At 47.9% G+C, this 16466-nt stretch overlaps 1 protein-coding gene across 1 annotated transcript in view; it reads left to right on the top strand.

Annotated features, from left to right (window-relative positions):
• The window catches only part of npepl1 (aminopeptidase like 1), a 33537-nt gene that overhangs the window by 2561 nt on the left and 14510 nt on the right, over nt 1-16466 (top strand). Inside the window, exons 2-7 of the mRNA XM_086005176.1 lie at nt 298-483; nt 3336-3506; nt 4600-4689; nt 6296-6377; nt 6594-6736; nt 8836-8913. Coding sequence (XP_085861302.1) covers nt 298-483; nt 3336-3506; nt 4600-4689; nt 6296-6377; nt 6594-6736; nt 8836-8913 — 750 coding nt within the window. The remainder of the gene's footprint in view (nt 1-297; nt 484-3335; nt 3507-4599; nt 4690-6295; nt 6378-6593; nt 6737-8835; nt 8914-16466) is intronic.

Raw genomic sequence — 16466 nt, 5'->3', positions numbered from 1 at the left:
TTAAACCGAGGTACTGTCTGCCGTCTCACATGGGTATTAAAGATCCAGCGGCACGATTTGAAGAAGAGCAGGAGAGTTCTCCTCTGTGTCCTGGTCAATATTTATCCCTCAACCAGTATCACTAAATCAGATTATCTGGTCATTGCCACATTGCTGTTTGTGGGATCTTGCTGTGTGTAAATTGGCTGCCACATTTCCAACAGTGACTACACTTTGTAAGTACTATGAAGTGCTTTGGAGCATCCTGAGGTAGTGAAAGGCGTTGTATAAATGCAAGTTTTTCTTTCCCTTCTGCAGGCTTGGAAAACGGCACTGGGCAACCTCAACCCCAACCCCACAGACAACTGCCCCCTGTACCTGACCTATGCCACGGTCGCTGCCTTGCCCTCTCGGGTCAGTCGACACAACAGCCCGTCGGCGGCGCCGTTCCTCACCCGCCTGGTTCGAAGCTGTCTGCCTGGAGGAGCCAACCGCTGCATTGTGGTAAGTACTGATCCCTGACACACTGCACGGGGCTGGTGAAAGGGGCCGTTTGAACAGCAACACTCATTGAGAAAAAGTGTCTCCTGAAATATATTCATATATCTAAATGCCTTGTGTTTGGCTTGTGCCATTACACTTTAAAGTTGCAGAACTATTTTTAAAAGAACCAGTCATTTCCTGCTGTTTTTTTCTGCCCTTGATAACCCAGCCTGTCTCTGAGGCCACTGCTCTCAATAGGCAAGTCAGGGTAATTGTAACTGATTGTGAACCGTTGAGATCACTCAGGCATTTGTAACTGATGATAAATTTCAGGCTCCATGTCAGTGACTGGATTTCTTTTTTTTAAAAAAAATCCTTTTGCACCCGTGACATCGTGTAATGTCTGGAGTATGCTAAGTGCATGCTGGGCACAAGACTTTTTATAAAGTAGTTCTAAAAAGTGAGTGAATTCTCTGAGCCCTTTTTCTTTGTGTGCATTTCTCTCTCATTCTGTCATGTTGACCTGTCTCTCCACTGCAGTATCCCTGTGTTTTTTCCTCTGGGTTTCTTGTCTCTAATGGCTCTGTCCCTGTTATGACCACTGATCCTCCTTCTCCTTGATTTCTGTGCACAGCCACCTGATTTCGCTATATTGGGCCTTTTTATTTTGGATGATCTTGTCTGTGAATATACAAGCTCACACACGACGAATGGCTGCTAGTATCTATGGCACTGTATCCCAGCCACAGCCGGGGCTTTCAGCAGCTGGAGAAATTTGGAAATTTTAAAAGAAAAAATAATTGGTTTTAAGTCTGGTTTTAAACTCATCAAAGAGCCTTGTGTTCTTAGTGAATAAACGATGTGGGAGAGTCACAATTAATATATCGGTGCTTCTCTGTAATGTGACTTCAGTTATCCTGGAGAGGAGCGTGAGAAGTTACCTCCATCCCTGCTTTGTTACTGAAAACGAAGCTAAGAGTGCTTCCTGCTGAAGGCCTGTCTGCAGGTCCTTCGATGAGAAGGCAGCTGCTTCAGTCCTATGGGCACAATTGGAAGAAGAGCAAGGAGCTCTCCTGGTGTCCTCACCAACATTCCTTCCTCGCCCAACCCCACCAAATGCCGATTACGTCAAAGCAATTGATTGTGAATCACTGTGGGGTGTTTTGGAGAGAAATGAGAGGTGCAATTTAGATGCAAGCCTTTGTGAAAATCGGGTAATTGCAGTTCACAGACGCCAAGTACACTTTCTTGCTGAATGCTATGCTTGTTAAGCTGAGAGTTTCTTTACTGGCATTGTTTGACATCCTTTGTCAGCACAAGCACTCGCAGCTGAGGTACAGCATGGGTTAAGCACAGAACTCTACTGCACCATTATTGCATTTCCTTATCCCACACAAACTCTCTATACACTCTTTCCGGGTGAGCCTGGTAGTTTGTGACTTTTATTTTGCTCGGAAGACTTGCGCTGTGGCCAATGTTCCCGGTAAGCTGCGCTTTGTTCTCCGTGGCCTGTTTCTTTTAATGCACAGTCCCTTTAAATTTCTGCGCATGCGTGGTATTTACAATGTATAAGCTGGTGAGCGGCCTGCGCGAGACCTCTCAGATCACTGCACAGCCACGCACGCACACACCTTAGCGAGAACATTGGCTGTGGCTCCTTTTCCACAAGGATCTGACTGGAGACTCAGCACCCTTACATCACATCAGTGTGGGTTGGACTTTCATCCAGACCCTTAGTGCTGAGTAGACAAAAGGGGTGATTCACCAGTCCTGTACTCCCAGCAAGGAATATGGGTTGGAGAGTTGGGGCTGCTGTGTTATAGCCCTATCTCCACTGGGATTGCAGAATCAATCCTTGTATGTTATCCCACTTACACTACTCCATTCCCTCAATACCAAGCCACTAAGAGTTTTAGGACCTAGTAGGCGCCGCCCCCCTGTGACGTAGAAGCAGTTACTCCTTTGTTCACAGAAGCTGTCTGTAGCCTCCTGGAAACAGGGACTCACATCTAGTCTCTTTCTTGCATGGTGCAGAGAGCTCCTTTGCTGCACATATATGGACTGCCATCCCAGTGAGATGTTAAACCGAGGCCCTGTCTGCCTTCTCGGCTGGATGTAAAAGATCCCATGGCACTATTTCGAAGAAGAGTGGAGAAATTCTCCTCGGTGTCCTGACCAATATTTATCCCTCAATCAACATAACAAAAATAGATGAACTGGTCATTCATTTCGTTGCTGTATGTGGGATCTTGCTGTGCGCAAATTGGCTGCCGCATTTCCTACATTACAACAGTGACCCCACTGCAAAAGTACTTCATTGGCTGTGAAGCACTTTGGGATGTCCTGAGGTCATGAAAGGTGCTATATATAAATTAAAGTTCTTTCTTTACAGAGGTTACACGTTACACTTCTGCCAGAGAGTTCCTGTTATTTTTCACTGGTTCTAATTGTGCTAGATCGGAACTCTTCCCACCAGATCCTGCTGATAGTTCCAGAGCTTGGTCGAAGTCGCTAGGGTGTAGGCAGGTCCTGTATCAGTGGATTAAGTTGAGAGTTGTTCATTATCTCAATGTTTCTGGGCAAATGGCCCTGGCAAGAGGGATGGGCTAGGGACTTATTCCCAAGATTTTCCCACAATCCATTCCAGAGGAAGGAGAGAAGTCAGTGGGCGTTTACTTGAGCAATGTTTGCTGCTCCAGCATGAATCTACGGCTAGGAATCGAATGAAATGGTCTGGGCAGAAGTCGGCTGCCTGCACACGTGGTTTTTGGATGCCATGTCCTGTGGAGAGGGGGTTGGAATAACCACAAAACGATCCAGACGAGAATTATGTCACGGTCTTTGTGTTGACGCAGTTTGCTCCTCTCTTTCAGATGGTATGCGAGCGCTCAGACGTTTTTGCTTCTGGTTGTGCGATTGCAAGAGCATTCCCGCTCTTTTCCCGCCGATCCAGTGCCTCCAGGCGCACCGACAAACGTGTAGTCACAGTCGAGTTCCTGCTGGTTGGACAGAACAATGGCCCGATTGAAGCAACAACACTTGAGGTAATTGATCAGAAAACCTCCCTGCTGAACTTGGTGCTGTGAATGTGAAGGTTTTAGAGCAGCATTTACAGTTGCCAGTTAATTACATAGAAATTGCAGCACCACAACAGGCTGCTTGACCCAACTAGTCTATATTGGCGTTCACCTTCCGCCCAAGCAATAGTCCTAATCCTTTGTGCCCGTTTCCCTTTATTCCCCTTTTCTTCAACCACCTAATCTATTCTTAAATGTTGTTGTATTGACTGCTTCAGTCGCTAATTCTATCATCTGTGGCTCAGCGGTAACAATCTCATCTCATATCGATCTAGAACTTGTACATTATATTACCTCATGTTCTAGAACCCATACTTTATATTACTACATGATCTAGAACCTGTGGGTTATATTACACGCTCTAGAACCCGCGCTTTATATTATCCCATGTTCTAGAACCCGTACTTTATATACCACGTGTTCTAGAACCCGTACTTTATATTATTCCATGTTCTGGAACCCGTACTTTATATTACCACATGTTCTAGAACCTGCAGTTTATATTATTCCATGTTCTAGAACCTGTACTTTACATTGCCTCATTGTTTTAGACCCTATAGTTTTCCTCCTCACTTCAGTTTTATCAAATAACCAGTTATTTGTTGACAGCCGCTTGGTTTTGATTGATGTTACCAGTGAATATTTCCCCTCCTGTCTGTGAGGAGAGGGACCAGCAGTGCCTTGTACTCCCATTACTGTTTGTAGTGACTTTAGTATTTCCATTTACATAGAATCTACAACACGGGAAGCAGGCCATTGGGCTCGACCAGTTGTGTTGGTGTTTATCCTCCACACGTGCAGTAGTTGTAATCCCATGCCCCTAGTAGTAGCTGTTAAGACAAACCCCTGGTTTTCTTACAGACGATCTCCCAGGCACACCCACAGCCAATGTCAGCATGCACCTTGGTGGGGCTGAAGGGAGATCCTGAAATGGTGAGTCTCCACAGTGCTGAAATAATCCTGGATGTTTCCATGGGGTGAGAGTATGAACAGTAAGTGTGTAGGATGGTGCCTGGGAATGTACGGTTGCTGCTTTACGCATGTCCTTTCTTGCTCACAGTGTCTGGCGAGCGCTGCCGATGGAATCCGACTTGCAGCTCGAATTGTGGACACGCCCTGCAATGAAATGAACACCGATACTTTTCTTGAGGTGAGTGGTCAAGGTTTAATTCTGGTGTATATCCCTTAATTGGTTTTCCACATTGCAGTTGAAGAACCATGGCTGGACTTGAAGACCCAGTGGACCTCGGACAGTAGGGTATTAATGGTTACGGAACCAAGGCGGGTAGATGGTGTTATGATACTGATCAGCCATGATCTAATTGAATGGGAACAGGCTCGAGGGGCTGAATGGCCTCCTCCTGTTCCTATACAGCCTGAGCCGAGGCGGAGGGCGTTAAGTTGGTAATTGAAAGTCAGACAGCAGAAGCTCGGTGTTCAATCACTTGCTGTGAGGGCAGAGGCAGTTTATGCACATACAGCACAGTTTTTGTTAACTGGGGAACCCGTGCCTATTGCTACAGTGCAGATTCTGTCCAATCGTCACTCACAGAGCAGGCATTAGTTCCCAGGGGTTAATCCCCTGCTATTGCCAATGTGGGGGTAATGCGGATGATGGGCTTAGAGGCTGTGTTTGGATGATGAGAATGGTTTGTGTGAAGTGTATTGACCCCTTGTTCATTGTTACCTGATGTTCCAGCAATACACATTGCAGTGTTTGCAGTCTTATCGAAGTTTACAATCGGTGGAATTTGTGGAAAGCCACTGCTCTACATTTTACCTGATGGCAAATGCGCAGATCCTGAATCTAAGTGCTGTTCAAGATGGAAAGCATTTATACTAATGGCTGGGGGAACTGGATGGTGCTGTGGCGAGCACAGCTCGGGGCACTGGTCGAGCGCGGCCGGGGCACTGGGCGGTATAGTGGGTGAGCACTATACCACCCACTCTCCCAGCTGTGCTCACCCACTATACTCCAGTTTTCACCCTTCCTCTCCTGCTGGATTACAGTTCCATGTAAGCAGGCAGATTTCGATCAATTGGCAATTCCTTGTGCGAGTCCAGGCAGTGAGCGACACTGGGTGATCTCACAGCATAGCCCGACTCTGCTTTCGCCTGACATCCACATGCACACAGACTCCATCACATTTAAGGAGGAGTCGACTAATTAATGATCAGGAATAGGAACCCTGCATAGGGGTGCTAAGGCTGAGATCAGCTAACTGAGCACAGAGCAGGGGTTGAATCTTGGACCTCCTGGGCTGTATGACTCAATGCCATGTCAAGCAATGCATTCACCCACTCGGCCATCAAACATAGAAACATAGAAGATTGGAGCAGGAGTAGGCCATTCGGCCCCTCGAGCCTGCTCTGCCATTTAATGAGATTATGGCTGATCATCCAAATTCAGTACCCTGTCCCTGCTTTCTCCCCATATCCCTTGATAGCCTTAAGAAATATATCTAACTCCTTCTTGAATATATTTAATGAATTGGCCTCAACTGACTTCTGTGGTAGAGAATTCCACAGGTTCGCCACTCTCTGGGTGAAGAAATTCCTCCTCATCTTTGTCCTAAATGGCTTACCCCTTATCCTTAGACTGTGACCCCTGGTACTGGACTCCCCGACCATCGGGAACATCCTTCCTGCATCTAGTCTGTCTAGTCCTGTTAGAATTTTATAAGTTTTAATGAGATCCTATCAACAGAGCCTATTATTGGGATTTTATTCACTTCAATGGATATTCCATTTTACAGGAAATTAAAATGGTTGGGAATGCACTGGGAATTGTTCCCACCATTATCCGGGGCGAGGAACTGAAGGAACAAGGATTCGGAGGTAGGTTTGCATTTCCTCATGTCTACTGTATGTCTTTATTGAGCTGTGAACAGTAGCCCAGGATGTTTCACAACGTGTGCAACTGATACTAGGGCGGAGCAGAACAGCCCCAAGCACAGTGAATGGCATTTCATTATCAGTGAGCGCCACATCACGCCCTATTACAGTCGACCTTTGGGTACCTAGATCTTATCGCTTCTGTTTTATCATTTCTAGGTATATATGGCGTTGGAAAGGCTGCCTTAAATCCCCCTGCACTTGCAGTTCTCAGTTACTCACCAGAGGGCGCTACACAGACCATTGCCTGGGTCGGCAAAGGCATTGTGTATGATACAGGAGGCCTGAGCATTAAAGGGAAGGTAAGAACCTCAATGTGACAGGCTCTGAGACTATGACTAGACAGCAAGACACAGGGGCTTACATTTCCCACTGTGGGATCCAGTAACATTCCTAACTCCATTGTGGAAGCAGTTTCTAGTAGGCATATCTTCCAAATTAGACTATAAGGGAGACTGGGGCTCGTGGAAAAGTGGGTTGATAGAATATTATTATAGGTAAATGTAATCATGTAATTGTGAAATATGATTTTTTTATAATGTTCTTATGATGTTAGAAGCCTTAATTTGAACTCTGGACGTTTGAGTTTGTGGGAAAAGAAAAATGCCAACAACATGTTTTTTAGGAAACTGTTATAGGTGACTGGATTGGTCAGTATTTCTGGTAGTTTCCCATTACTTCTCATAGTTACAGAGCCCTGATTTGTTGGTGTTTTAGGATTATGAAATCTGAGTGGTTGGAGGTAGAGGAAGTGATTACAGTTCAGCTATCCCATCGAGGCCACATTAACATTGCTGCAAGTTGGAAAGAAACTCTGGCGGCCTCCCCGGCCCAGGTCCCCTGACCGGAAGGGACCTGCTGGGAACCAGTGCTTCCCACTCTGACTGTTGAGATGCACAATTAGCCCATTGCTGATCACCATTTCTCATATACATGTCTAAAGCTCAGTATGGACTGGCTAGCTGGTACTTCTGTGCTGAGATTCACATCCAGGAGCAGTGTGAGTGGGTCTGCTCCAGCCTCGAGAGCCAGTATGTTGGATCTCCATCAGTCGTTTCTTTAGCGTGAGGAGCTCCACCTAACAAGCATTGTGTAGCGACAGCCTGATTCAAGTTCCCGGATGATTGGCTGATATTGCTGACACTCCTGCGTTGGGTGCTGCTTTGCCCCTCTCTCCCATATATCTTTAGTTAATCAGCATGCATTAAAGGGCCCAAAACAACATACAAACTTTAAACTTGTACACTGCATTCCTTTTGAACGTACAGTGCATGTCAACCCCCATCACTAGTTCTGGGTTCTAGAAATATCTTGTTTGTAAATTGCCCTTCAAACCATTTCCCAGGTGAAGTGATGCAGCTGTCCCCTTTCCTCATTACCCCCCTAATCCTTCCCTTTTCCTGCTGCCTTGCTACTCGCTACAGCTGTAAAAGCAGGCCAGTCTGGCCTCAGTGCTGCTGTTAATGATTGTACAATGATTAGTGATTGCTGTCCATCCCTCATTCGTTATTCCCAAGATGGAGTCTGCTACCATGTGCATATTATGCGGTGCCCGAGGTAAGAGATGACAGAACTCACCCATTGCAGTCAAGGGGAAGGGCAAAGGCAGCTTGTATCTTGCCTTTTGTAACTGTACCGGTAGGCTAGGGTGAAATAGGCTTTGATTGTAAATCAGGGCAATGCCCTTGGCTGATAAAGCACATAAATGGCTGCAAGTTTGTTCTGTCATTACCCTGGATAGGATCTAAAATACTAGACGATCTCCCATAGCATTGAACACAAGGAGTCGAGATCCAATGTAGCCTCCAGGTTTTGTGGGGTTAGAGGGCAGGGGCTAATTGGACCAAGGTGCACAGATGAAATTAAGCCCCCATTTTAAACCTGTACATTCTGTCTTTACATTTGTATTTCCATTGTAAATTCCTGTGTCCACATTGAAATTTCACACTGAGAATGTGCTGCATTAATGCCAAAGCAAGAGAAACTTCTTTACACAGTTGTGAGGCTGAGGAAGTCACTTCCAGCATTAGTGGTTGAGGCAGAAAATATGTCAACATTCAGTATTAGATTAAATAGGGTGGCAAAGGAAAAGGGGCTAAAGGGATCTGGGAACAGGGTGGTTAAATATGATTAGGACTGTTTTATTGCACGGCGGGTAAATCCCAACACTGACTGACTGGGCCGAATGGTCTGTTTCCGTGTTGTAACTTTTATGTATTTCTGCCTGTCACGCTGCAGTTGCACCCATCTGCCGGTGGTGGCGCTGCAGCGCCTCCCTTGAGGTGGGAGGGTGCAATTACAGCATGACACGTTCACATAGGCAGTTTCCATTTTAAATGTGGATGGAGGAGTAGGAGGTGCGCATAGATGCAAGATTTTTATTGTACGTATTCTTTTGTAGACCACCATGCCAGGAATGAAGAGAGATTGCGGAGGAGCAGCGGCTATTCTTGGCGCTTTTAAGGCCACTGTGAAACAAGTGAGTGCTCCAGAGTTTACTGTTTTTGCTGTACTTGTGTTTTGCCAAAGGATCTCTGTTCCTGCTGAGGTTCCCTGTGAACTTTACAGGGTGCAGGCCTGCCACATTGTGCTAATGCGAAGGAATTGAAGGAGAACTGATCTTCCAACATGATTGCAGGCAATGTCCTTCATCACAGAGCATTGACTGGCCAGCTGGCCTGTATTCTGTGGCAGAGAGCTAGGGTTCCTTTTACACTGCAACTGCAGTGTCAGTGCAGAGCAGTTTCAGCCTGAAAGCAGAGTCCCAGCTCGCTCTGACACTGAAAGAAAGCTGAATGAAACTCTGAGGAGAGAGCCTCACTTTGCTGCTCTCCACAATTGGATTGGGCCTTCACACCCGGTTTAGCCTCATACGAACAATGGCAGACAGGAAAAGACCCTCTTGGCCATCCAGCCTGTCCCACACAATTGCAATAACTTGTGCATCACAATAAATACACTCCCCACCCCACCCGAAATCATGCCATCTCCCGGGAGAGGCCAAAGACCAGATTAAAAACCCAGTTTGGGAGGGGGGGGATCTGGGAAATTCCTCTCCGACCCCCTTAGGCAATCTAGCCTAGCCTTGATTAGTGTTATGCAGTACCTACCTTTTGTATGCGGTTTCAACTTCACATCATGCTAAAGCTTTGTGGAGTATGAATGCACTGAAGAAGATCCCCAGCTGTCCTTCTCGTTCTATGTTCCTTCGGCGATCCTGGAACAGGTTCCATCATTACAGCAACTGGCTCACAGGAATTACTGAACCCAGCATTGGGCGGGATCTGAATGACTGACTGCACACGGTTGAAATGACAGGCTCCCTGACTCCCTTAATTACACCCATGAGATTCCACACTGTCAGGATATGTTAGTTTGACGAGGGATCCTGGCACTCATTCCAACTGCAAGCTGGGACGGGTTCTAGTCTTTTTTTTTCTCCAGGCTGGGTTTTTCTGAACAAAACTTGCCTGTCTCCCCGTCCAGCCCAATGACTCACAAGGAATCCAGTGTACCCTTAGCAAAGGTGTCTGTATAAAGTGCGCCTGCCCAAGGTGGGAGAAAACAGTGCACAGGCAACAGCAAAAATAGCATATGCTTGCAAAGTGAGCAAGTGCACCATTCAGTGTAACACTAAGCCATACAGACCGGGGTGGCCCCAGCTTTGATCCCTGATGGGAATTTTCCTGTACAGGGAAAATGACTAGCCTGTCTCTATACAGTCCCAGGTTAATTACAGATGAGGGAGGCCATTCAGCCCATCTCAGTTCATCCATCCAGAATGCAGTATCCAATTGGTTCTTAAATGATTCCAGGGTTTCTGCCTCCACTACGCTATCCAGTAGTCTGTTTCAAGTGTTGTTCACTCTGTGAAGAAAAACTTCCTGATATCAGTCCTAAATTTTCCTTTTCGTAGTTTGAACTTGTGGCCCCCTAGCTCAAATCTCATAAGTTAATGAAAAGTAATTTTCTGATTTATCTTTTCCATTTCGTTTGCAATCTTTTATATCTTTAAGACCACTTCTCGTTCAAGGATGGAAACTCCCAAGTTTCTCCCGTCTTTCCTCATTAACCAGCCCCCTGATACTAGAGAGCAGCCTCTCTGCACTGCCTCCAGCACTTGCATGTCTCTCTTGTGTCTCGGTAACCAGAACTGGACCCATTACTCAAGGTGCAGTCTGAGCAGGGCACAGTACAGTTTCGTTGTGACTTTCTCTGACTTGTATTCTGCTGTTTTGATTGTTGACTGCATTGGTTGGACATGTGCATCCATTCCACTAAGACTCCTAAGTCTTTTTCCAGCTTTGTCCTTAGCTATTTCAGCAGCATTTATGGAGTATGTGAGTTGCTCAATTTCCCTCCCTGTGTGTACTATTTTACATTTGCCTGTATTAAATTTCACTTGCCATTGTTCTGGCCACTTAGATATTTTCTCCAACTCATTCTATAATATCTGAGTTACCTCCTCCGATTCCACTATCCCGTCTACTTTGATATCATCAGCAAATTTGATCGCTTTGTATTTGGTTTGAGTGCAAGTCATTGAGAAACAGTAACGGTCCCAACACTGAACCCTGGGGCACCCCATTCAATACTATCCCTCACTCTGCAGTAACTCCATTAACAAGTATGCAGTGTTTTATATCCTACAACCAATTTCTTATCCATGCCCAAATTGTACCCTGAATCCTCACAGCCTTGAGTGTAACTAATAAACTTTCATGTGGAACTTTGTCAAACATCCTCCCTGTTGTCTCTTGGTATTCTGAGGTAAGTATTATCTATTCCTGGGGATTTATTGCTTTTGAACCCTTTTAACCTGTTGAAGACTTGCAACTTATTTATATCAGTCATTAATTGCGTCTACATCAACTCTGTTTAGAGAGGGCATGCTGCTCATATCTTCCCTTGTGAATAATTACAGGAGGTAGTCATTCAGAATATTTGTGCTCCTCTATTTCAAGCATAAGCACCTTCTATGGCTATTACTTCTATGGCTATTACCTCTTGGGCTACCCTCTTTCTATTGGAAGTATTGAAAGAACTTACTGTTGTGTTGTCTGTCCGCATCTATGCTTTTCCCTAGGTCTCTTCTTGCCTCTCTGCTCACTTTCTTACATTCATCCAGTGATCCCCACCCTCTTTCTCTCGATAGGATTTGTCTTGATAGTTTTAATAATCCATTTAGGGTCACAGCTGCTTGCACTGAGCTCGTTGGTTTTAGGCCTGTATTTATCTTATATGCTCAACATTATGCCTTTAAAAGTGTTCCACTTGTCTTCTACTGTTGAACAACCTCCCTCAGTCATTTTGCTTAACTTGTTCTTGTAGGAATGGCTAGATTCCTAACTAAAGGACTGAGGTCGAGTCAGTCTATCAAACAAACAATGTTTAATACTATTCAACAGAGTTTAACACGAAAACACAGGAGAACTAAATTACAGGTCTGTACTCTTTGCTGGCTCCACGAGAACTGGCTAGGGCGGCTCCCCAGCCTGACGTCATCACATTTTCCCGCCGCTGGAGGATCACGTGATCAACGTGATGACGTCATCGCGTTTGGTCTCATTCTTAAAGGGACCACGCTATGTACATGCAATAATATGAACAAAGATACAAATTCATTCTGTAGCTAATAATTTGTTAAAGATAATTATGTACATTAGATCAGAGTCCCCTGGTGGCTCTGCCACATGCGCCCCCCCAGAATTGTCTTTAACAGTAAAAGTCAATCGACTAGGAGGTCTGACAAGCCTGTCACAGCGACTCCTGTATTCTTGGAGTGGACGTTGTTGAACAGCTGGCGGGCTGGCGGATGGAATCTTTGGGTCTGGCGTGGATGCAGCGGGAGGTCAACCACGCCGTGGTGGCTGTGCGGTCTCTGCTGGCCGGTCGATGTCCAGGTGTGCCGGTTTGAGATGGTCAATGGATATGTGGTCGGGTTTACCACCGATGTCTACGGAGAAACTCTTGTCGCCTGTCTCCAGTACGCGGAAAGGGCCTGTGTAAGGGGCCTTGAGCAGATCCCTATGGGCATCATGACGAATGAATACAAATTCAGCATTCTTTAGCTCCGCTGGTACGTGTGAAGATGGAAGGCCGTGATGCGAAGCTGGGATAGGCGCAAAAGCCTTGGCTGTTTCCCGGTGGTTGCTGAGTTGGTCGGCTGCGGACCACGGCTCAGTTGGAAGTGGCAGGAAATCTCCCGGTACGCGGAGTGGCTGGCCGTACACGAGTTCTGCGGCGGACGATTGCAGGTCCTCTTTGGGTGCCGTGCGAAGACCCAACATGACCCGCGGAAGCTTATCCACCCATCCGGCGCCTTGGAGGCTGGCCCTCAGCGATGCCTTTAAAGATCTGTGGAAACATTCACACAAACTGTTTGCCTGCGGGTGATGGGCCGTGGTGCGGTGAAGCTTGGTGCCGAGACCCTGGGCCACAGCGTTCCAGAGCTCGGAAGAGAACTGTGGACCGCGGTCTGAAGAAATGTCCGCCAGAACGCCGAAACGTGCGACCCATGAGGAGAGGAATGCTCTGGCGACATCAGCGGACGTAGTAGATGCCAAAGGAACTGCCTCTGGCCATCTAGTAGTACGATCGACCATGGTGAGGATGTGTGTGAACCCCTGTGACGGTGGAAGAGGCCTGACGAGGTCCACGTTGACATGGTCGAATCGACATTCTGGTACTGCGAACGTGGCCAATGGGGCCTTGATGTGACGTTGCACCTTAGACTTTTGACAGACGACGCAGGTGTTAGCCCAGTCGCGGATATCCTTACGCATTCCTCTCCAGACGAACTTAGCCGACATTAATTTTTGAGATGTCTTCACGCCAGGATGGGAAAGCCCATGTATGGCATCAAAAACTTTGCGGCGCCAGGCAACTGGAACGATCGGGCGGGGATCTCCCATGGAGACATCGCAGAGTAACGAGGTGCCTGCTGCGTGGAATTGCACATCGGCCGGTTGGAGGCTAGAGGTGTCGGTGCGATACGCCTGTGTTTCAGGGTCGGATGCCTGATTGGTGGCCATGAGGGCATAATCGATGCCCAGCTGGACCGCCCGTATGGTCGCGCGAGAAAGGCAATCAGCTACCAAGTTGTCCTTGCCAGCTACGTGTTGGATGTCTGTCGTGAATTCTGAAATGAAAGTTAGCTGTCGCTGCTGTCGAGCCGACCACGGTTCGGCGGTTTTGGCCATGGCGAAGGTCAGTGGTTTGTGATCTACAAACGCAGTGAAGGGACATCCTTCTAACAAAAAACGGAAAAGGCGGATAGCCAGGAACAGCGCCAGCAACTCCCAGTCGAAAGTGCTGTATTTGCGTTCATTGCGCCGGAGTTGGCGGCTGAAAAACGCCAGTGGTTGCCACGTTCCGTTGACCCACTGTTCCTGTACGGCGCCTATGGCATAGTCGGAAGCGTCGGTGGTAAGGGCGATGGTGGCACCTGGCAGAGGGTGCGCCAACATAGTTGCATTGGCTAGAGCGGTTTTTGTGTTGTCGAAAGCGTTGTCCATTTCAACCATCCAGGCTATTGTATCCTTTCCAGCCTTGCCTTTGAGGGCCTCGTAGAGGGGCTGCATGAGTTGTGCTGCCTTCGGTACAAAGCGGTGGTAGAAATTCACCATGCCCAGGAATTCTTGAAGAGCCTTGGTGGACTGCGGCCTTGGGAATGCCGTAATTGCTTCGACCTTTGATTGCAGCGGAATTGCGCCCTCCGAAGTAATGCGGTGGCCCAAGAAGTCAATCTGCTGTAGGCCGAACTGACACTTGGCCGGGTTGATTATGCGGCCATGTTGGCTGAGGCGCCGAAAGAGGGTGCGTAGATGGGAGACGTGTTCCTCTTTGGTAGAGCTGGCTATCAGGATGTCGTCAAGGTAGACAAATAAAAAGGGAAGATCCCGCAGGACCGAGTCCACTAGTTGTTGAAAAGCCTGTGCAGCGTCCTTGAGCCCAAATGGCATCCGTAGAAACTCGAACAGTCCAAAAGGAGTGATGACTGCAGTTTTCTGGACGTCCTGCGGGTGTACGGGAACTTGGTGGTAGCCACGGACGAGGTCGACCTTGGAGAAGATTGAGTTTCCCGCCAAATGGGCGGAGAAATCTTGACACTGCGGGATCGGGTACCGATCGGGAGTAGTGGCGTCATTAAGGCGTCGGTAGTCCCCGCATGGCCGCCATCCGCCGCTGGGCTTCGGGATGATGTGGAGAGGCGAGGACCAGGGACTATTCGACCGGCGAATAATCCCCAGCCGTTCCATCGTGGCAAACTCTGCCTTCGCAGCCGCGAGCTTGCCGGGTTCCAGGCGCCGAGCTCGTGCGTAAACTGGAGAGCCAGTCGTAGTAATGTGGTGTTCGACACCATGCTTAGTGGCCGAGGAGGAGAAAGTGGGCTTGGTCAGCTCCGGGAATTCACCTAATAGGCGAGTGAACTCGTCCGGTGAGGGCAACGCGCAGGAGACAGTGTGCGACGTTGTGGAACTGCGGAAGCAAGGGATGGAGTGGAAGGTGGCCACGTTAACCAATCGACGATTTCTTACATCCACCAAGAGGCTGTTGGCGCATAAGAAATCCGCGCCAAGGATGGCTTGCGAAACCTTGGCTGTGATGAATTCCCACTGAAACCGTTGCCCGCCAAAGCACACCTGGACCCGCTGTTTGCCAAAGGTACGAATGGCCCCGCCATTAGCTGCCTCGAGGGAGAGGCCGTGCCTCCCAGACTGAATATCGAGTGCTGAGGCAGGAAGGATGCTACACTGCGCCCCAGTGTCGCATAAAAAGCGCCGGCCCGAGAGGGAATCTGTAATGTAGAGGAGCTTCCCGGAATTTCCAATCGCCATCGCGGCCGCGGAACGTCCCTCAGACTCGGTCCTCCTTTTCTGGACTTGCTGTTGGTGTTGATGTTGGTTTTTTTGTTTAGGCGCAAAACTGCAGGGAGGACGGCAGCCTCTGGCGTTCGCGCCAAAACGGGCGTGGTAAAAGCACAAGCCGGGAGATGGAGGCGTCGGGGCGGCGTTCGCGGGGGAGGGGTGCCTCGTGGCGGCGCAGTATTGCTGTGTGACCGCTAAATCCTATCTGCTTCTGCAGCAAGTGCTGCGCAATCTGTGGCTTCCAATCTGGCGAGGGTAGCCTGAACCTGCTCGGGTAGTTGACTCAGGAATAACTCCCGAAAGAGGAAACATTGTGGTTCGGAGCCAAGGAGCGTGAGCATCTGGTTCATTAACTCAGATGGCTTGGAATCGCCAAGCCCGGGCATAGCGAGCAGTCGGCGGGCACGCTCCGCCTTCGTGAGCCCGAAGACCTGTATTAACTGCGCTTTAAGAGTATCATACTTGCTGTCAACCGGGGGGTTTTCGAGCAGGCTGATGATCCGTGAGGCCGTGGACCTGTCGAGTGCGGAGACCACGTAAAGGTAATGGGTCTGATCCGCAATGATGTTTCGGAGTTCGAATTGTGCTTCTGCTTGCACGAACCAGGAGGCCGCCTGTTGTTCCCAAAACTGTGGGAGCTTCAAAGCCACGGAGTTCGCTTCCATGTTTCGTTTCGCTTCGCTTCTTCCGCGAAAATTGTTCACGAAAATTCGGGGTCACCACTGTAGGAATGGCTAGATTCCTAACTAAAGGACTGAGGTCGAGTCAGTCTATCAAACAAACGATGTTTAATACTATTCAACAGAGTTTAACACGAAAACACAGGAGAACTAAATTACAGGTCTGTACTCTTTGCTGGCTCCACGAGGACTGGCTAGGGCGGCTCCCCAGCCTGACGTCATCACGTTTTCCCGCCGCTGGAGGATCACGTGATCAATGTGATGACGTCATCGCGTTTGGTCTCATTCTTAAAGGGACCGCGCTATGTACATGCAATAATATGAACAAAGATACAGAATCATTCTGTAGCTAATAATTTGTTAAAGATAATTATGTACATTAGATCAGAGTCCCCTGGTGGCTCTGCCACATTCTCTCATTTAATTGAAATTAGCTCTTTTTAAGTTACATTCCTGGCTCCTGGTCTTTGATATTTCAAAAT

The sequence above is a fragment of the Somniosus microcephalus genome, chromosome 13 (assembly GCF_052327205.1).
Source record: "Somniosus microcephalus isolate GS21.2 chromosome 13, FLI_Smic_1.0, whole genome shotgun sequence".
NCBI classification, from domain to species: Eukaryota; Metazoa; Chordata; class Chondrichthyes; order Squaliformes; family Somniosidae; genus Somniosus; species Somniosus microcephalus.
Note: the sequence above shows the minus strand (reverse complement) of the source record. Positions and strands in the feature narration are given on the sequence as shown.